Below are 15,291 nucleotides of genomic sequence, written 5' to 3' on the forward strand. Positions count from 1 at the left end.
TGGTTTTCACTCTGCTTGAAATGAATGAAAAAGCACTACTTTACATAAAGAAAATAAATCATATAACCAAGTCACTCTCCATATTTTCATTCTCATTTTGAAAACTTTACTTGGGGGCAATAACTGGAGACATCAAAGTGTTATCAAATAAGAAGGAAATCCTCCTCTCATTCTTCTTTAAAATACCCAACTTGTTATTTTAGTAAGATTCACTTTTATAAAACTTGATGCAGATTAATTTCTATAAAACAATCTTGGTCTTTTCACCCCCACCTCTTCCCCAATTTCAATTATACAAGCAGAAGAACTTGCTTGTTGAAAACTTGTGAAAGGAGGAGGTAGAACAGCTAGTCTTGTGATGGGCTGGACCTGGGTTTGCCAGCAGTACTGAAATGGCCGTGGAAAGGTATAGCAGCTTCCAGCTTCCACTCGGCAGCTGCTTCCCTTCTCCCCTCTTGGCTCTCCAAGAACATGGCACTTAACTGTTCTTTCCATTTCAGGTCTAGTAATTACAACATTTTGATAGACTGGTATAATTCCAGGTTTAGAAAACTAGCCAAAACCTTATCTGAAAGATAGTACACTAAATGGATAAAAATGATTTTTTTTTGAGATGGAGTATCGCTTTGTTGCCTAGGCTGGAGTGCAGTGGCAGGATATCGGCTCAATGCAACCTCCACCTCCGGGCTTCAAGCAATTCTCCTGCCTCAGCCTCCCGAGTAGCTGGGATTATAGACGCGTACCAGCACGCCCAGCTAATTTTTTGTATTTTTAGTAAAGACGGGTTTCATCATGTTGGCCAGACTGGTCTCCATCTCCTGACTTCGTGATCTGCCTGCCTCGGCCTCCCAAAGTGCTGGGATTATTGGCATGAGCCACTATGTCCAGCCTAACAATGATTATTTCTAAGAGGTGTAGTAAGCAAATGGTACTGAGAAGTAGTCATTTAAGATTTATATCTTCTGTATTTTTGCATCCATTCCAACAAGCATGTACTGCTTTTATAATATGAAAATATCAATATTTACTTAAAGATATTCAGAGAAAATAAAGAAAAAAATTCCTAATAAAAGGCTTGCGTTGTAATTCATTCTGTGTCAGCACATGTGAAATGATCTGAAAGATGATATGCTAAAACCTGAGGATTCCTTAAATTCAAGGCTATAGTTTATCTTTTGTTCCCTGCTTGCACAAATTTGTAAATTGCGTATATTGAGTATACCTGGAATATGAATATTTGTTATTTCCTTTTCTACATCTCATTTCTCTCTATTCCTCATCCTACCAATCTTCCATCCTTTACTTGATTTTGGCCATAATGGCCTCCTTGACATTTGTTTTTTTTCTGAGACAGGATCTAACTCTGTCACTCAGGCTGGAATGCAATGGCGGCAATCACAGTTCACTGCAGCCTCAACCTCCTGGGCTCAAGCAATCCTACCACCTCAGCTTCCCAAGAAACTGGGACTACAGGCATATGTTACCATGCCCAGTTAATATTTTTGTTTTGTGTACAGATTAGGTCTCACTATGTTGCCTAGATTTGTCTCTAACTCCTCGGCTCAAGTGATCCTCCCAGCTTGGGCTCACGAAGTGTTGGGATTATAAGTTTGAGCCACTGTGCCTAGCCTTACACTTTTTCTGGGATGGAGTCTCGCTCTGTTGCCCAGGCCGGAGTGTGATGGTGCGGTCTCGGCTCACTGTAACCTCTGCTTCCCAGGTTCAAGCAATTCTGCCTCAGCTTCCCGAGTAGCTGCAATTACAGGTGCCTGCCACCACACCCAGGTAATTTTTTGTATTTTTAGTAGAGATGGGGTTTCACCATGTTGGCCAGGCTGGTCTCGACCTCCTGACCTTGTGATCTGCCCACCTCAGCCTCCCAAAGCACTGGCATTACAGGCATGAGCCACCGTACCTGGCCAGCCCTACACTTATTGAATTGTATACTTTCTCCCCAAATTCAGGGCCTCTGTACAAAATGGAATCTCCTGTCTCCTTTCTAGTTTATTCTTAATCATCCTAGTGGTTATTAATGACTTTTTAAATATCTGTCATCTTTCCTGCTAGATGTAAGCTCCATGGGGGCAGGGACTGTATCAGTCTAGTTTACTCTAGTCAACTGCTACCACCTTCACTATTTTTGTCATAACTACATACCACCTCTATTAATTTTTTAAAATCAACTTTAAAAAAATCATACATAAAAAATGTGAAATAGCCGGGCGCGGTGGCTCAAGCCTGTAATCCCAGCACTTTGGGAGGCCGAGGCGGGTGGATCACGAGGTCGAGAGATCGAGACCATCCTGGTCAACATGGTGAAACCCCGTCTCTACTAAAAATACAAAAAAATAGCTGGGCATGGTGGTGCGTGCCTGTAATCCCAGCTACTCAGGAGGCTGAGGCAGGAGAATTGCCTGAACCCAGGAGGCGGAGGTTGCGGTGAGCCGAGATCGCGCCATTGCACTCCAGCCTGGGTAACAAGAGCGAAACTCCGTCTCAAAAAAAAAAAAAAAAAAAAATGTGAAATAAAAAGCTTGACATGCTATAAATTTTCTAATCCATGTTCAAACAAACATGAAAATTAAGGTTAAAAAAAATTCACATACCCCTAAAATCATCTGGGTATTACTATGGTCTAAGAAATCTACATTAGGAAACCATGCTAATGTAACGCCAACAACTGCATGGCACCTGGCCAACAGTATGCTTTCAGTAAGTGGGAGCTCAAAGTGAAGATTACAAGACCTACCTTGCTTTTGGCTTCTAGACGTAAAACACGACTAGTCTTTGTGATCGGGTCTTCGTGCCCAGTTTCCTCAAACAGTTTGCCTTCCGCAAACTTGTATGTGTAATATTTTGGGGGACGTATCGGAGAGCAAAGCTGAAAGGGGCAGTTCTTTGGGTCAGAATTTGTATCCATTATGAATCCACAGGCCCAAGGAGGGAGCTACAGAAATAAAAGTTATTTTTATTCTTTATTTAGGCCACCAAGTATCATTAATTAAATTTCTAAATCTTTCCAAACAAGATGATATGGATATCTAGTTTACTTTCTGTTATCACATGATGCCTCATTCAAGGATTACTTTATCACAACAAGATATATTTCATGTAAAAACCAAAACTGACCATTAATGACCAATAAAATAAGACAAATGATAGGAAAAGGATTTATCATGATTCTAGCTTTACATGAAATTGCCTTTAATAGAAAAGTTTATTTAGGGGTATAAGCTTGGGTAATAAAATAGTAAAATGGAAGAATAAGAGCAAATCAAATAGTAATTCCAAAACCCACAGACACTGCCAAGATCTCTGTTCTCTCAAAGAACATGAAATCCCTCACATGCGTGTGTTTTTAATAATTTAGCCACCAGTCCTTACCCTGCTGCCTGGACAGCCACGGTGATGACAGTTATTATTTCAGGGCTACAAACGGGCTCAGCAGCATTAAGGCATTTGCAATTTGTTTCAACTTTAGCTCCTAGGCTAACCATTGTGCAGAACAAAACCTTTTCTGGCACATCTACTCTAAGAGACTCACAGCTATTATGCTCAAGATTCTTAACTTTAAGAAAAAAGGAAAGGAATCAAAATTTATTCTCTTAGATCAGCAGGGTCCAGCTTAAAGCCTTCCACTAACATCCCTCTTACACCTTTTAAAGAACTCTGGTAAGCAGGTTGACAGAGTGTTAGAAATGGTACCGAGAGGCAGAACATTAAAAGAAAATTGCCTTTCTTTTCCTGAGTAATTGTAGAAAGAGCAAATTCCTTAGAAAATCAGAGGCACAGAAACATCACTGGTGGGCACTATTGAAAAAGGCAGCCAGGGGATTTGTGCATAAAGAGGATACCATTCCACCTGCAGCAACTACAGCCAGAGTTTAAGTTCTCCGAACAAATTTCTTATTAATTAAAAAAAATCTATTTTCATAAAACACGAAAAAGGACATGCATTTGCAATCTCAAAAAGTTCCCATTCTTCTCAAATTGAGGGTTGTTTTAAAGGATAATTTGTATATTTAAATTTAAGCCATAACTGAAGAGTAAAATATAAACAGAAGTTGAGAAATCTGGTAGCATATAGTTCTAAGTACACAAACCGAGACTTGAGAGGGAGAAAAAAAAAAAGCAGCACTGCTACAACCTCATAACTAGGCCTCAGAGTGAGGGTACAAGGTTCCTTAGCCCATGGAAGCTCACGTTTCTCCACCTTTTTTTTTTTTTTTTTTTTTTTTTGAGACGGGGTTTCGCTTTTGTTACCCAGGCTGGAGTGCAATGGCACAATCTCGGCTCACTGCAACCTCTGCCTCCTGGGTTCAGGCAATTCTCCTGCCTCAGCCTCCTGAGTAGCTGGGATTATAGGCACGCGCCACCATGCCCAGCTAATTTTTTGTATTTCTTTAGCAGAGACAGGGTTTCACCATGTTGACCAGGTTGGTCTCGATCTCTCGACCTTGTGATCCACCTGCCTCGGCCTCCCAAAGTGCTGGGATTACAGGCTTGAGCCACCGTGACTGGCCGTTTCTCCACCTTTTAATCAGACTTCAGGACAGTCTCTATGTAACCCATGTAGCTTTAGACCAAGTGGTTCCAAAAATCAAAAAGTCTTTTTGTTTTTTTTCTAAAACTAATGGAACCAACATTAATGTTTCAATCATAATAAAAACTGTTTCAAAGCTATGGGCTTTTAAAAAGTTCACCCAGCTAATGCAGAAATAAGTATTAACTAACTCAAGGGTATCTTAAGCCACATTTCCTACTGCGATAAGCCTGCAGTGTATCTGTATATATTAACGGACAGCACCAGAGAGTAAGTAGGCTAGGAAACAGGCAGACATTCCTTAGATACCTGACAGAAACAGGTTCAGTTGTAGCACTCTAGCAGCAAATTATAGTTATTTCATCAAAAGAATGATTAAGACATATAGGCCGAAAGAAAATCGGCCTGAGTATGCAGACTGCTCCTCCTCTAAATAAAACTGATGTTAGCATACAGCAAAAAAATCCCAACTAGCCTAAATTAAGTATAATAACTTCTTATAGTGACACCCCCCCAAAAAAAAATACGTCCAGAAAATACTGATGGCATGATGACCAAGGATAGGAGACAAGTATATGAAGGGTTTTACATTTCTACTGCTAAGATAGAATTTATTTATTTATTTAGAGACAGAGTCTCGCTCTGTCACCCAGGCTGGAATGCAGAGGCACGATCTCAGCTCACTGCACCCTCCACCTCCCGGGTTCAAGCAACTTTCCTGCCTCAGCCTCCAGGATAGCTGGGACTACAGGTGCCTGCCACCATGCCTGGCTAGTTTTTGCATTTTCAGTAGAGACAGGGTTTCACCATGTTGGCCAGGGTGGTCTCAAACTCCTGATCTCGGGTGATCTGCTCACCTTGGGATTACAGGCATGAGACTGAATTTAAAAAGATCTTTTAGTCAACTGCCCACTAGGCAGAGTTATTACACGTAGAAATATTTTATAATGCACTCATGGTTTGGTTAAAGATTCTGTCTTTTGTGTGTGGCAGTGACTATGGATATTAATTCATGTTATCCAGGTTCATAAAAAGGATCTAATCTAAAAAATTCTTTTTTTTTTTTTTTTTGAGATGGAGTCTTGCTCTGTTGCCCAGGATGGAGTGCAATGGCGTGATCTCGGCTCACAGTAAACTCTGCCTCCCGGGTTCAAGCGATTCTCTTACCTCAGCCTCCCATGTAGCTGGACTACAGGCACGTGCCACCATGCCTGGCTAGTTTTTTGTATATTTAGTACAAAAATGGGGTTTCACCATGTTAGCCAGGATGATCTTGATGTCCTGACCTTGTGACTTGCCCGCCTCAGCCTCCCAAAGCGCTGGGATTATAGGCGTGAGCCACCACCGTGCCTGGCTAAAATTCTCTTTATTATATACAGGTACTAACCAGAAAGACCAAGTAGTATTTAATTCCACTTGATGATGACTAGAACATTACACAAGTCATAATAGTACTATCATTTGGGAAGGGTCAGAAAATGAAGAGATAGAAGATACAGAATAAATTAAAGACATAATGTTTGTTCTAGTGGAATTTAAAACCATAGAAACTGGAGCATATCTTTAAGAATACTTACAAAAAATAGAAAAGGTCATATTTACTTAGAAGTCAAATCATAGCAAAATAAACTCCATATGATATTCCTAACTTTCCTGACATGAGATTTTTTGGAAACAAGTACATTGCTAGAAATTATATATTCTCTCCCATTCCTATCCATATAGACTGAAATAAGAAGATGCTCCACCAGTCTCCCAACTGAAGATGTCTAAATTTGGCATCAGTTAACAAGTGAATGGTTAGCCATAGGCAGAAGACTGAAAACTGGACCCTTTCCTTATACCACATATAAAAATCAACTCAAAATGAACTAAAGACTTAAATGTGAAGCCTAAAACAATAAAAGCCCTTGAAGAAAACCTAAGAAATACAATTCTAGACAAAGGCAAAGACTTTATGACAAAGATGCTAAGAGCAATAGCAACAAAAACAAAAACTGGCAAATGGAAACTAAAGAGCTCCTGCACAGCAAAAGAAACTATCAACAGAGTAAACAGACAACCTACAGAATGGGAGGAAATATTCACAAACTATGCATCTGAAGAAGGTCTAGTATCCAGAATTTATAAGGAACTTAAATTAACAAGCAAAACAAACAATTAATCAAAAACAGAAAAAAACCCTACCCCATACAAAAGTGGGCAAAGGACATGAACAAATATTTTTAAAAGAAGACACAGATGCAGCCACAACAGGCATATGAAAAAAATGCTCAACATCACTGATCATTAGAGAAATGGAAATCAAACCAAAATGAAATACCATCTCACATCAGTTAGAATGACTGTAGTTAAAAAGTCAAAATACAACAGATGATGGTGAGACTATGGAGAAAAGGGAAAGCTTATACACTGCTAGTGGAAATCTAAGTTTAGCCGTTGTGGAAAGCAGTTTGGGAATTTCTCAAAGAATGTAAAACAGAACTATCATTTAACTCAGCAATCCCATTACTAGGTATATAACCAAATGAACACAAATTGCTCTACCATAAAGACACATGCATGCATTATGTTCATCACAATAGCAAAGACAGGGAATCAATTTAAATGCCCATCAATGATAGACTAGATAAACAAAATGTGGTACATATATACCACAGAATACTATGCAGCCATAAAAAAGGAGATAATGTTCTTTTCAGCAATATTGTTGAAGCTGGAGGCCATTATCCTAAGTGAGCCAACAGAGGAACAGAAAATCCAATACCACATGTTCTTGCTTGTAAGTGGGACCTAAACACTGAGTACATGTGGACACAAGGAAGAGAATAATAGACACTGGGGCCTACCTGAGGGTTGAAGGAGATGAGGATTAAAAAGCTACCTATTGGGTACCATGCTTATTACCTGGGTGACAAAATAATAGGTATATCAAACCCCTGTGACACACAATTTGTCTACTGAACCAACCTGCACATGTACCCCTGAAAGTAAAAGTTAAAAGAAATGCTATCTAAAGTACTAATATTCAAATTAAAAAAATTAGCAAGTGAAAAGAAATACTTTGCATTCCAGCAGATAAAGACAATAAGGAAATCCCTCAAGTCAATCACCATTTTGGTTTTAGAACAATTACAAAGTGTTCTAAGAGACTGGACACTACATTTGATCTTCTGATTTTAGGGAGTAGCTGGAGAATTTCAGTTATTCCAGTTCTTATTTATACCAACAAAACAATCTCAAAACTAGCTCCCTGCTCCTCATTTCTTTTTGGTTTAGTGTGTCCTAATATGGCTGCCACTCCTCAAACCATTCCCCTGCTTAAAAACTTCAAATGTTACCTTCCATAATTTATTAATAAATTCCTCATATTGACACTCAAAAAAAGTCAAATCGTGGCTTCATCTCCCAGAAATGTAGAGTGCTTCAATAAAACAGAACAATTAACAGTTCCTCAAACATTTTCTGAATGTCAGATGAGCTTCAGCATAGAGCTTCATCTGATGGCTTTCTCATCTTGGAATACCATCTCTTCACCTGTCAAAATCGTTTCTCTCCTCTTTGGTTTATTTCAAATTCAACCAACTTTACCAAAAGCTTTCCTGGACCTTCCTTCTCTAGTGTGAGCCCCACAGCACATCTTATGTTTTTGATACTACTTAATTAAATCTTTGTGTACTAGTCTAATCTTATGATTAACTATATCTTCAAGGCTGAGATATTCTGCTTTAACAGCTTTCCACTCTATAATGCCTGATATAGTATTACGCACATAAAAGTTCAATAAAAAGCCACTGAATTGACTGAAATTGCATTTTGACAGGAGTTTTGACAATACTGGAGTTTGGGAGGTGTTAAGTTGTCTATGCTGTTTGCTCATCAACTGGCTCAGTAACTCTTTTCATATCAAACAAAATGGAACCCATTCTCTTCCCTTCAGTGTCTACTACCTTAACTGACGTGTTAATGCTACTTTAAAACTAGGCAATAAAGTTGTCATTCACCAATTTTAGGAATTTCACTTGTGAAGGCAAATTATCTTTCCTGGTATCCACAAGCAGTATCAACTAGTCACCCTGCCAAGCAGTCTTGCCACTATTACCCTTCTGTGCTGCTGTGGAGACCACTGCTACTCCTACACTGAAAGAAACCTAAGTTTGTTCCCTGCATCCCCCGTGGGTAAGAAAACTGGCAAAGAGATGATGATGCAGACACAACATGTAGTGGCTAAAACACACTGGGTAACACTACTGTCCCTGCTGGGGATGTGGGATGGGGGAGCAGCAGTCAGTGGTTAGGCATTAGCTACCAGGTTTGGTTTGAGTTATTGCTATACATAAAAGTTGTAGAGATACGTGATAGAGAGATATACAGAAAGAGAAATATTAGCACTTAACTCTACTTATGAAGTCCATGTTCTAAGACAGTATTTTAAGTAAAAATGCATAAAAAGCAAGGTCCTCTAAGTAATTCTAAGATAACCCTCCTAAACCTGACATTGAGTTTGCTAAATTCCATTTAAAATAAATTCCTTTTAAGAAAAAGAACACTGCTGCTACTATTCAAAACGTGATGTTTCATTAAGCTAAACTGCATATATATTTTGATTAACAGTATTAACTGCTGAAAATTAAACATACCTTTAGAGACCGAACTGAATCATCAGCCAGACCAATCACGTTAACATAAAGGAGATTGCTGTGCTTCAGAAATAGAACACAGTGATCCTTAAACATGTCCAAGTCTATTACTTTTGTATTTCTCTTCATTGTAAAAAACAAATCCCAATTCATAATTGCAGGGGTATCAGCCGCTGTTCTCATTAGCTATGTGGAACAAAGTTAGAAGACATATAGGTAAGAAAACATGAAGGCTACAGCATCCAGAGATGAAATCACTGAGAACTAGACCATAGTAGTCCTCACTGTCATATAAAGAGCTGAAGGAACTAACTTTGCATCAGGGATAAAGTGTGACCATCACCATATTAATGAGTCCTGACTAGTCTGCTGGGTGGGGAGACAGTATGACTCAGTGCTTAGCCAACCACTGGACATTTGAGTGAAGGCACTGACAGCTAGCTGACTACAGATACATCAGTGAGCTTAGCAGATACCAGCAGAAGAAGTGCCTGAGATCAATCCACATTGCCAATTCATAAAATCACAAGTTTATAAGTTTGCTCTTTTAAGCTGCCAAGTTTGGTTTCGATAACATATGCTCAGGATAGAATGTTTTATTTACGAACTTTTTAGGCACAATTAAAACATGTAGAGGCATTAGCTCTAAGGGAAAAGAAATCGGATTGGTTGTACCTAGGAAGGTGGCATCAATTTATAAAACGATGAACTCTTAGAGCAAGAAATGTTGTTGATGGAAGTGTGACACTTCTTAACAGCCCAAATGGGGACAAGGAGTATCCAGATTACCTTAAATTCTGTAGGCTCTCCAACATTAGTGAGAATGTATAATTCATCATCTCTGTGTTCAACATAGTAAAGGACCCCATGTATACGCTTCTGGATAAGTACTGGTGGGTCCCAAGGGCTCAGGCCATCTATCAACCATACTTCAGAAGTCATCTTGTTCATAATATTCATGGTGAGGAATCGACTGTCTTTTGTAAGATAAAGGAAAACAAAGTAGCTAGAGAGAGAGAGAGAGAGAGAGAGAGAGAGAGTCGGGGGGAGAGAGAGATACATGAGATCACAGTTTATTTCAGATACATGCTACCTTGTTAAGGACAGTATCTCAGAGGTGGTCAGTATACATGTTGATTTATAATGCAGACAGGAAATAAAAATAATTCTTAGTGAGTATCACTTGTAACTCTAACGATTAGATATTATTTTTCTCATTTTCTCCTAAAGGGCATTCAAAATCATTTATTTCTAACATTTTATCATAAATGTTTTTCAAAAATACAGAAAAGTTGAAAAAGCCACCTAGATTCCATCAATGCTAACATTCTGCTATATTTACTTTTATCACACATCTATTAATCCATCTATATTTGGATGTATTTAAAGGTAAACTAGAGACATCATTTCTCAATCACATGAGAAGATAATAGGGCTTTCTGCTGAGAAGAGGAAATAAACCTTCTATAGGAGATATAAATAGGGAATAAAATAGTTATTTTTATTTTCTTCTTTCTCTGATATGCATCTTGGAGTATTTTTTCCTTTCTCCCAATTTTTATGACAAAATAGAATAGGAAGAAAACTCCTCACAATCTTACTAATGTAACACATTTAAAACATTAACATAGCTATTTTACTTTTTCCATTTTTCCTTCTAAGGTATATTTATATTTTATGCATGTTTTTAAATAGATGTAATTATAGATACAATTTTTGATTCCGTATTTCTTACTTCATATAATATCAATACTCTCTACATGAACTGAAAGTCTTTGTGATTATTATTTTTAATGGCTACCTAATATAACAGGTTTAATGGCTACCTAATATATCATAATTCTTAAAAATTTAGATTTTAATGTTTCATTATAATAAACAATGTAACAAGGAACATATTCATGAAAATATTTTCCCCTTTCATGATCTTTACATTTATTTCCCCAGAAAAAATTTTTAGGAATGGAAATACTAATAATTACATGTATTTTTATGACTTGATATATACAATCAAATAATATCCTAGAAGCACTATACTAACATACTGGGTGGCTTTACACATTATATTTATATTTTTCCTTATTATAAAAGTAATTCATACTGAAACTATTGAAAAATGTAAAGTATCCCAATACCCCCAAATAACAACTGCTTATAGCTGGGTAAAATTTCTTCTGAATTGGATCACATTACCATGTTTATCTGTCAATCGTATTTCTTTTGTGAAATGTCTGTGTCCATTTTAAACTTGGAATGTAGCTTAAATTACTGGGATGTAAATAGTTCTTTATCAATTAAGAATATTGGCTGGGTGCAGTGGCTCATGCCTGTAATCCCAGCACTTTGGGAGGCCGATGCAGGTGGATCACCTGAGATCAGGAGTTCGAGATCACCCTGGCCAACATGGTGAAACTCTGTCTCCACAAAAAAATATAAAAATTAGCTGGGCATGGCGGCAGATGCCTGTAATCCCAGCTACTCAGGAGGCTGAGACAGGAGAATGACTTGAACCCAAAAGGCGGAGGATGCAGTGAGCTGAGACTGCATCATTGCTTTCAGTCTGTGCAACAGAGCAAGACTCCGTTTAAAAACAAAAAATTAAGAATATTAACTTGTCTTTTTGTTGAAAACACTTTCCTCCATTTTGTTATCTAGATTTTAACTATTTGCCATAGTTTTTGTAGTTTTTGATTTGAGTTTAATATTTTAGGGACTCAAGACTGTTACTATCCTTTGTGATTTCTTACACTGATTTTATGTCTCAAAAATACTCCAACCAAATTACTAAAAAAAATTTTTTTCCCTCAATAGATTCTTTAAATTTCTTGGGAATATATGCTGACATACGTAATGATGAAAATTATCCAAATAGTATTTTCCATTGCATTATAAAATAACACCCATTCATTTTTCATTAGTTTGTGATGCCTTTTATCATATAAATTTTCATATATGCTAGGATCTGTTATTCTAGGCTCTATTATTTGTCTATCATTGTGTATTATTTTTACTGTTATAGGTGCTTTAATATATAATTGTAGGGCAAGTCCCCTACCCTACTTTGCTCTTTATTTTCAACACTTTCTTTGCTACTTGGCTTTTTGAAAATTTTTGTTTGCTTTGTTTGGTGATGACAAATCAAAAATAAACTACTTGATCAAATAACTGGTAGATATGTGGTTACAGGAAGCGAGAACACCAGTGGCTCTATGGTAAAATGTGTCTAAGAGAATACAAGAAATGTAAACAACCAGAGGTTAATCTTTTTTTCCAATTATTTCTATTGATACTTATTTTTAAATTTAAAATGTATTTTCTCTATGATTATAAAAATAACAATGCTTATTACAAAAAGAAAGAAAATAGAAAAAAAATCATTGTTAGGACTTTGGGTATATTTGCTTTCTACCTTTTAAAAATGCATCTTTTTTCCTTGATATACCATTGACACCATAACATATATTCACATTTTTTCAACTAGCATAATCACACATTTTTGAGTTAGTTTTAATTCATAATTTAGTAGCAAGACATACTTTAAATTCTTCTATATATTACTAAAAATTTAATGGTTAAAAGGTGCTCAACAATCATCAGGGACAAGGGGTTTTTAGTTTGAAAGAGGGATACCTACCTAAATATACCATTTACTCAAGCAATAGACACTGACTAAATAGCACTATATAAACCTGGCACCCTGCTTATCAATTAAGATGCAAAGGTGAAACAGACTCAGTCTGTTCACAATCTAGCAGTTCTAAGTCAGCATTATGAATTTACATGAATGAACTATGTTGCAGTTACAACTATACTATAATTCACAAAATATATTTGTTTTTAATAATAAATTGTTAATGATGCATTTGTATTTACTCTGATTTTGAATATTACAAGACTCCAATTTTGAACACAAACAACTAATAAAAGAATGATCATTTTAGCATTATTATTCTTGGTTTTAACCAAAATAAACATTTTAAGTCAACCAGGGTCAGTACTTTAATTGGAGAAATGTTCTGGATAAAAAGATTTGATTAGATTACTTTAGTACCTTGGGTCTTTTTCCGTGTAAAAACGTTCATTACGTTTGTTATCACCAAAAGTAGCTCGATATACATCATTACAGCGAAGGTTCCTCTGAAAGGTGTAAAATAAAACATCTTCATCTTCCTCATCCTTTACCCATTCTGAAAGAAAATAATGAAAAAAATTATAAATAATCATCTGTATACCATAAAAAAAAAGGCACAGCACATTCTAATTTTGAAAGCCAATGAGAAGATATGCAAGTTTATCCCTGTAAATCTAAACCAGGCATCCCCAAACTGCGGCCCCCTGAGGCCATTAATCCGCCCCCCACCCCCCGCCACACTTCAGGAAGGGGCACCTCTTTCATTGGTGGTCAGTGAGAGGAGCACAGTATGTGGCGGCCCTCCAACGGTCTGAGGGACACTGAACTGGCCCCCTGTGTAAAAAGTTTGGGGACGCCTGATCTAAACATTTGACTGTATCTACTCTGCATTGTATATAAGCCAGAGAGCTTTTCTGAGAATAAACTACTACTATACCAGTTCCAAGTTTTCAAGTAGTTACCAGTCTCAGAGTACTCAAGTTTCTAAATAAGAGCTAAATGCTCAATATTTAGGAAAGACGTTGGTAAAGTCACATTTGCTTTTAGGAGGTGAATTCTGTTTCACTCTACAACTTGAAACTAAGTCTGAGGAAATACTGCATCTCCCTCTCATGCGTAAACCTTCCCTGTCTGCTTTCAAGCCACAGAATATCTCCAACTACTAAACACATTTTGATGCTGATTCTTGATCCCACCAGAAGCTGTCAACAGAATTCTGCACACAATTACATCATGACAGCTACCTGGCTGACAGTGATTTTAAGTCATCACTGTATAATATGCATCACTGTTTAAAATGTATAATGTGATTTTAGAGGTTAAAATGTACAAAATGTATGTCTTAGAATTCAACAGCTAGGGTATAATTTCAAGTCACTGCAACAACATTTAGTTAAACAATGGAGAAAATGATGGCAGAAAATGAAAAGAGAGGACAAAATGTAACATACGGACCACTCAATGATAAATAATACAATTTAAAGTTAGTTCTATTACTAAAAATGTCACAGCTTCCATTGGTAAATAAGTAGGTTCAAGGCATACCAAAGTTCTTTGGTAATGACTTTGGGCAGTTTGCTGTTAACATCTCTGTAAGATAACATAAAATTAAAAAAACATATTCAAGCTTAAATTTGAATAAAATATTAAGATGCAACTTAATGTGTAAAAATGTATTCTAAATAATAATTTGGCAAAGAATTACTGATAAATCAAAATATAAAATACAACCTGGACTCTGATAGTAACTCTTTTAAAAACATGAAGATTTCAAAACTATCCAACTAGATATATAATTAAATAAGGGAAGGGCTCTTGAATAAGAGGTTTTATAGGAAGATGTATAGTCCACAGGGATATATGGATTAGGCATTCACCTTCTCCCTCACTCATACGGGACAAAAAAATGTTTCAAAAGTGTTACGTTGCCTTTTGAAACAGAGGACTATTTCGGTGGGTGGCTTACCAAAACTGGACACATTTGGGAAAGAAGCTTCCATTACAGGCTGATCGCTGAGCTTTATAACTACACAGGTAGATGCTTCGGAATCCTCAGTTCTTATCTTGGCAGCCACATATTTTTCATCTGGAGCAACTCTGATACAATCAATGAAGGGCTGGTCTAATTTCAGTTCCTCCAAATTGAACAAAACTTCATAATTATCACTGTCTGCTGCATAAAGAAAAATATGAAAGTGAAAATTTAAATTACTTTAAAGTAATTAAAAAAATTAAAACTGTATTTTAATGTTTTAAATCAGAATTTCCATTCTGTAAGAGGCCATATCCTAGCTTCTTTTAACAATGATGGCAGCTTAACTTGTACATAAACTGACAATGTTATTTAATATTATCTTACACTATTCAGTATTATTCTATGCATCAACTTATGAGACATTATTTGGTATTGCTACAGTCTAATTTAGTGTTTACAGACCATACAGACCCTAGAAAGTAAGCAAATATAAATGACAATC

General features: G+C 36.7%; 1 protein-coding gene across 5 annotated transcripts in view; it reads right to left on the bottom strand.

Moving 5' to 3' along the window:
* The window catches only part of PREPL (prolyl endopeptidase like), a 48,535-nt gene that overhangs the window by 12,878 nt on the left and 20,366 nt on the right, over positions 1–15,291 (bottom strand). For 4 of the 5 annotated variants that reach the window (XM_010337461.3, XM_074396712.1, XM_074396704.1 and 1 more), the window contains 5 exons: positions 14,781–14,987; positions 13,235–13,370; positions 9,973–10,189; positions 9,184–9,369; positions 2,750–2,947 (listed from right to left, as the gene is read on the bottom strand). In XM_010337461.3, the coding sequence (XP_010335763.1) occupies positions 2,750–2,947; positions 9,184–9,369; positions 9,973–10,189; positions 13,235–13,370; positions 14,781–14,987 (944 nt within the window). The remainder of the gene's footprint in view (positions 1–2,749; positions 2,948–9,183; positions 9,370–9,972; positions 10,190–13,234; positions 13,371–14,780; positions 14,988–15,291) is intronic. The other variant, XM_010337462.3, reaches the window with a different exon arrangement.

This window comes from Saimiri boliviensis, chromosome 1 (assembly GCF_048565385.1).
Source record: "Saimiri boliviensis isolate mSaiBol1 chromosome 1, mSaiBol1.pri, whole genome shotgun sequence".
NCBI lineage: Eukaryota > Metazoa > Chordata > Mammalia > Primates > Cebidae > Saimiri > Saimiri boliviensis.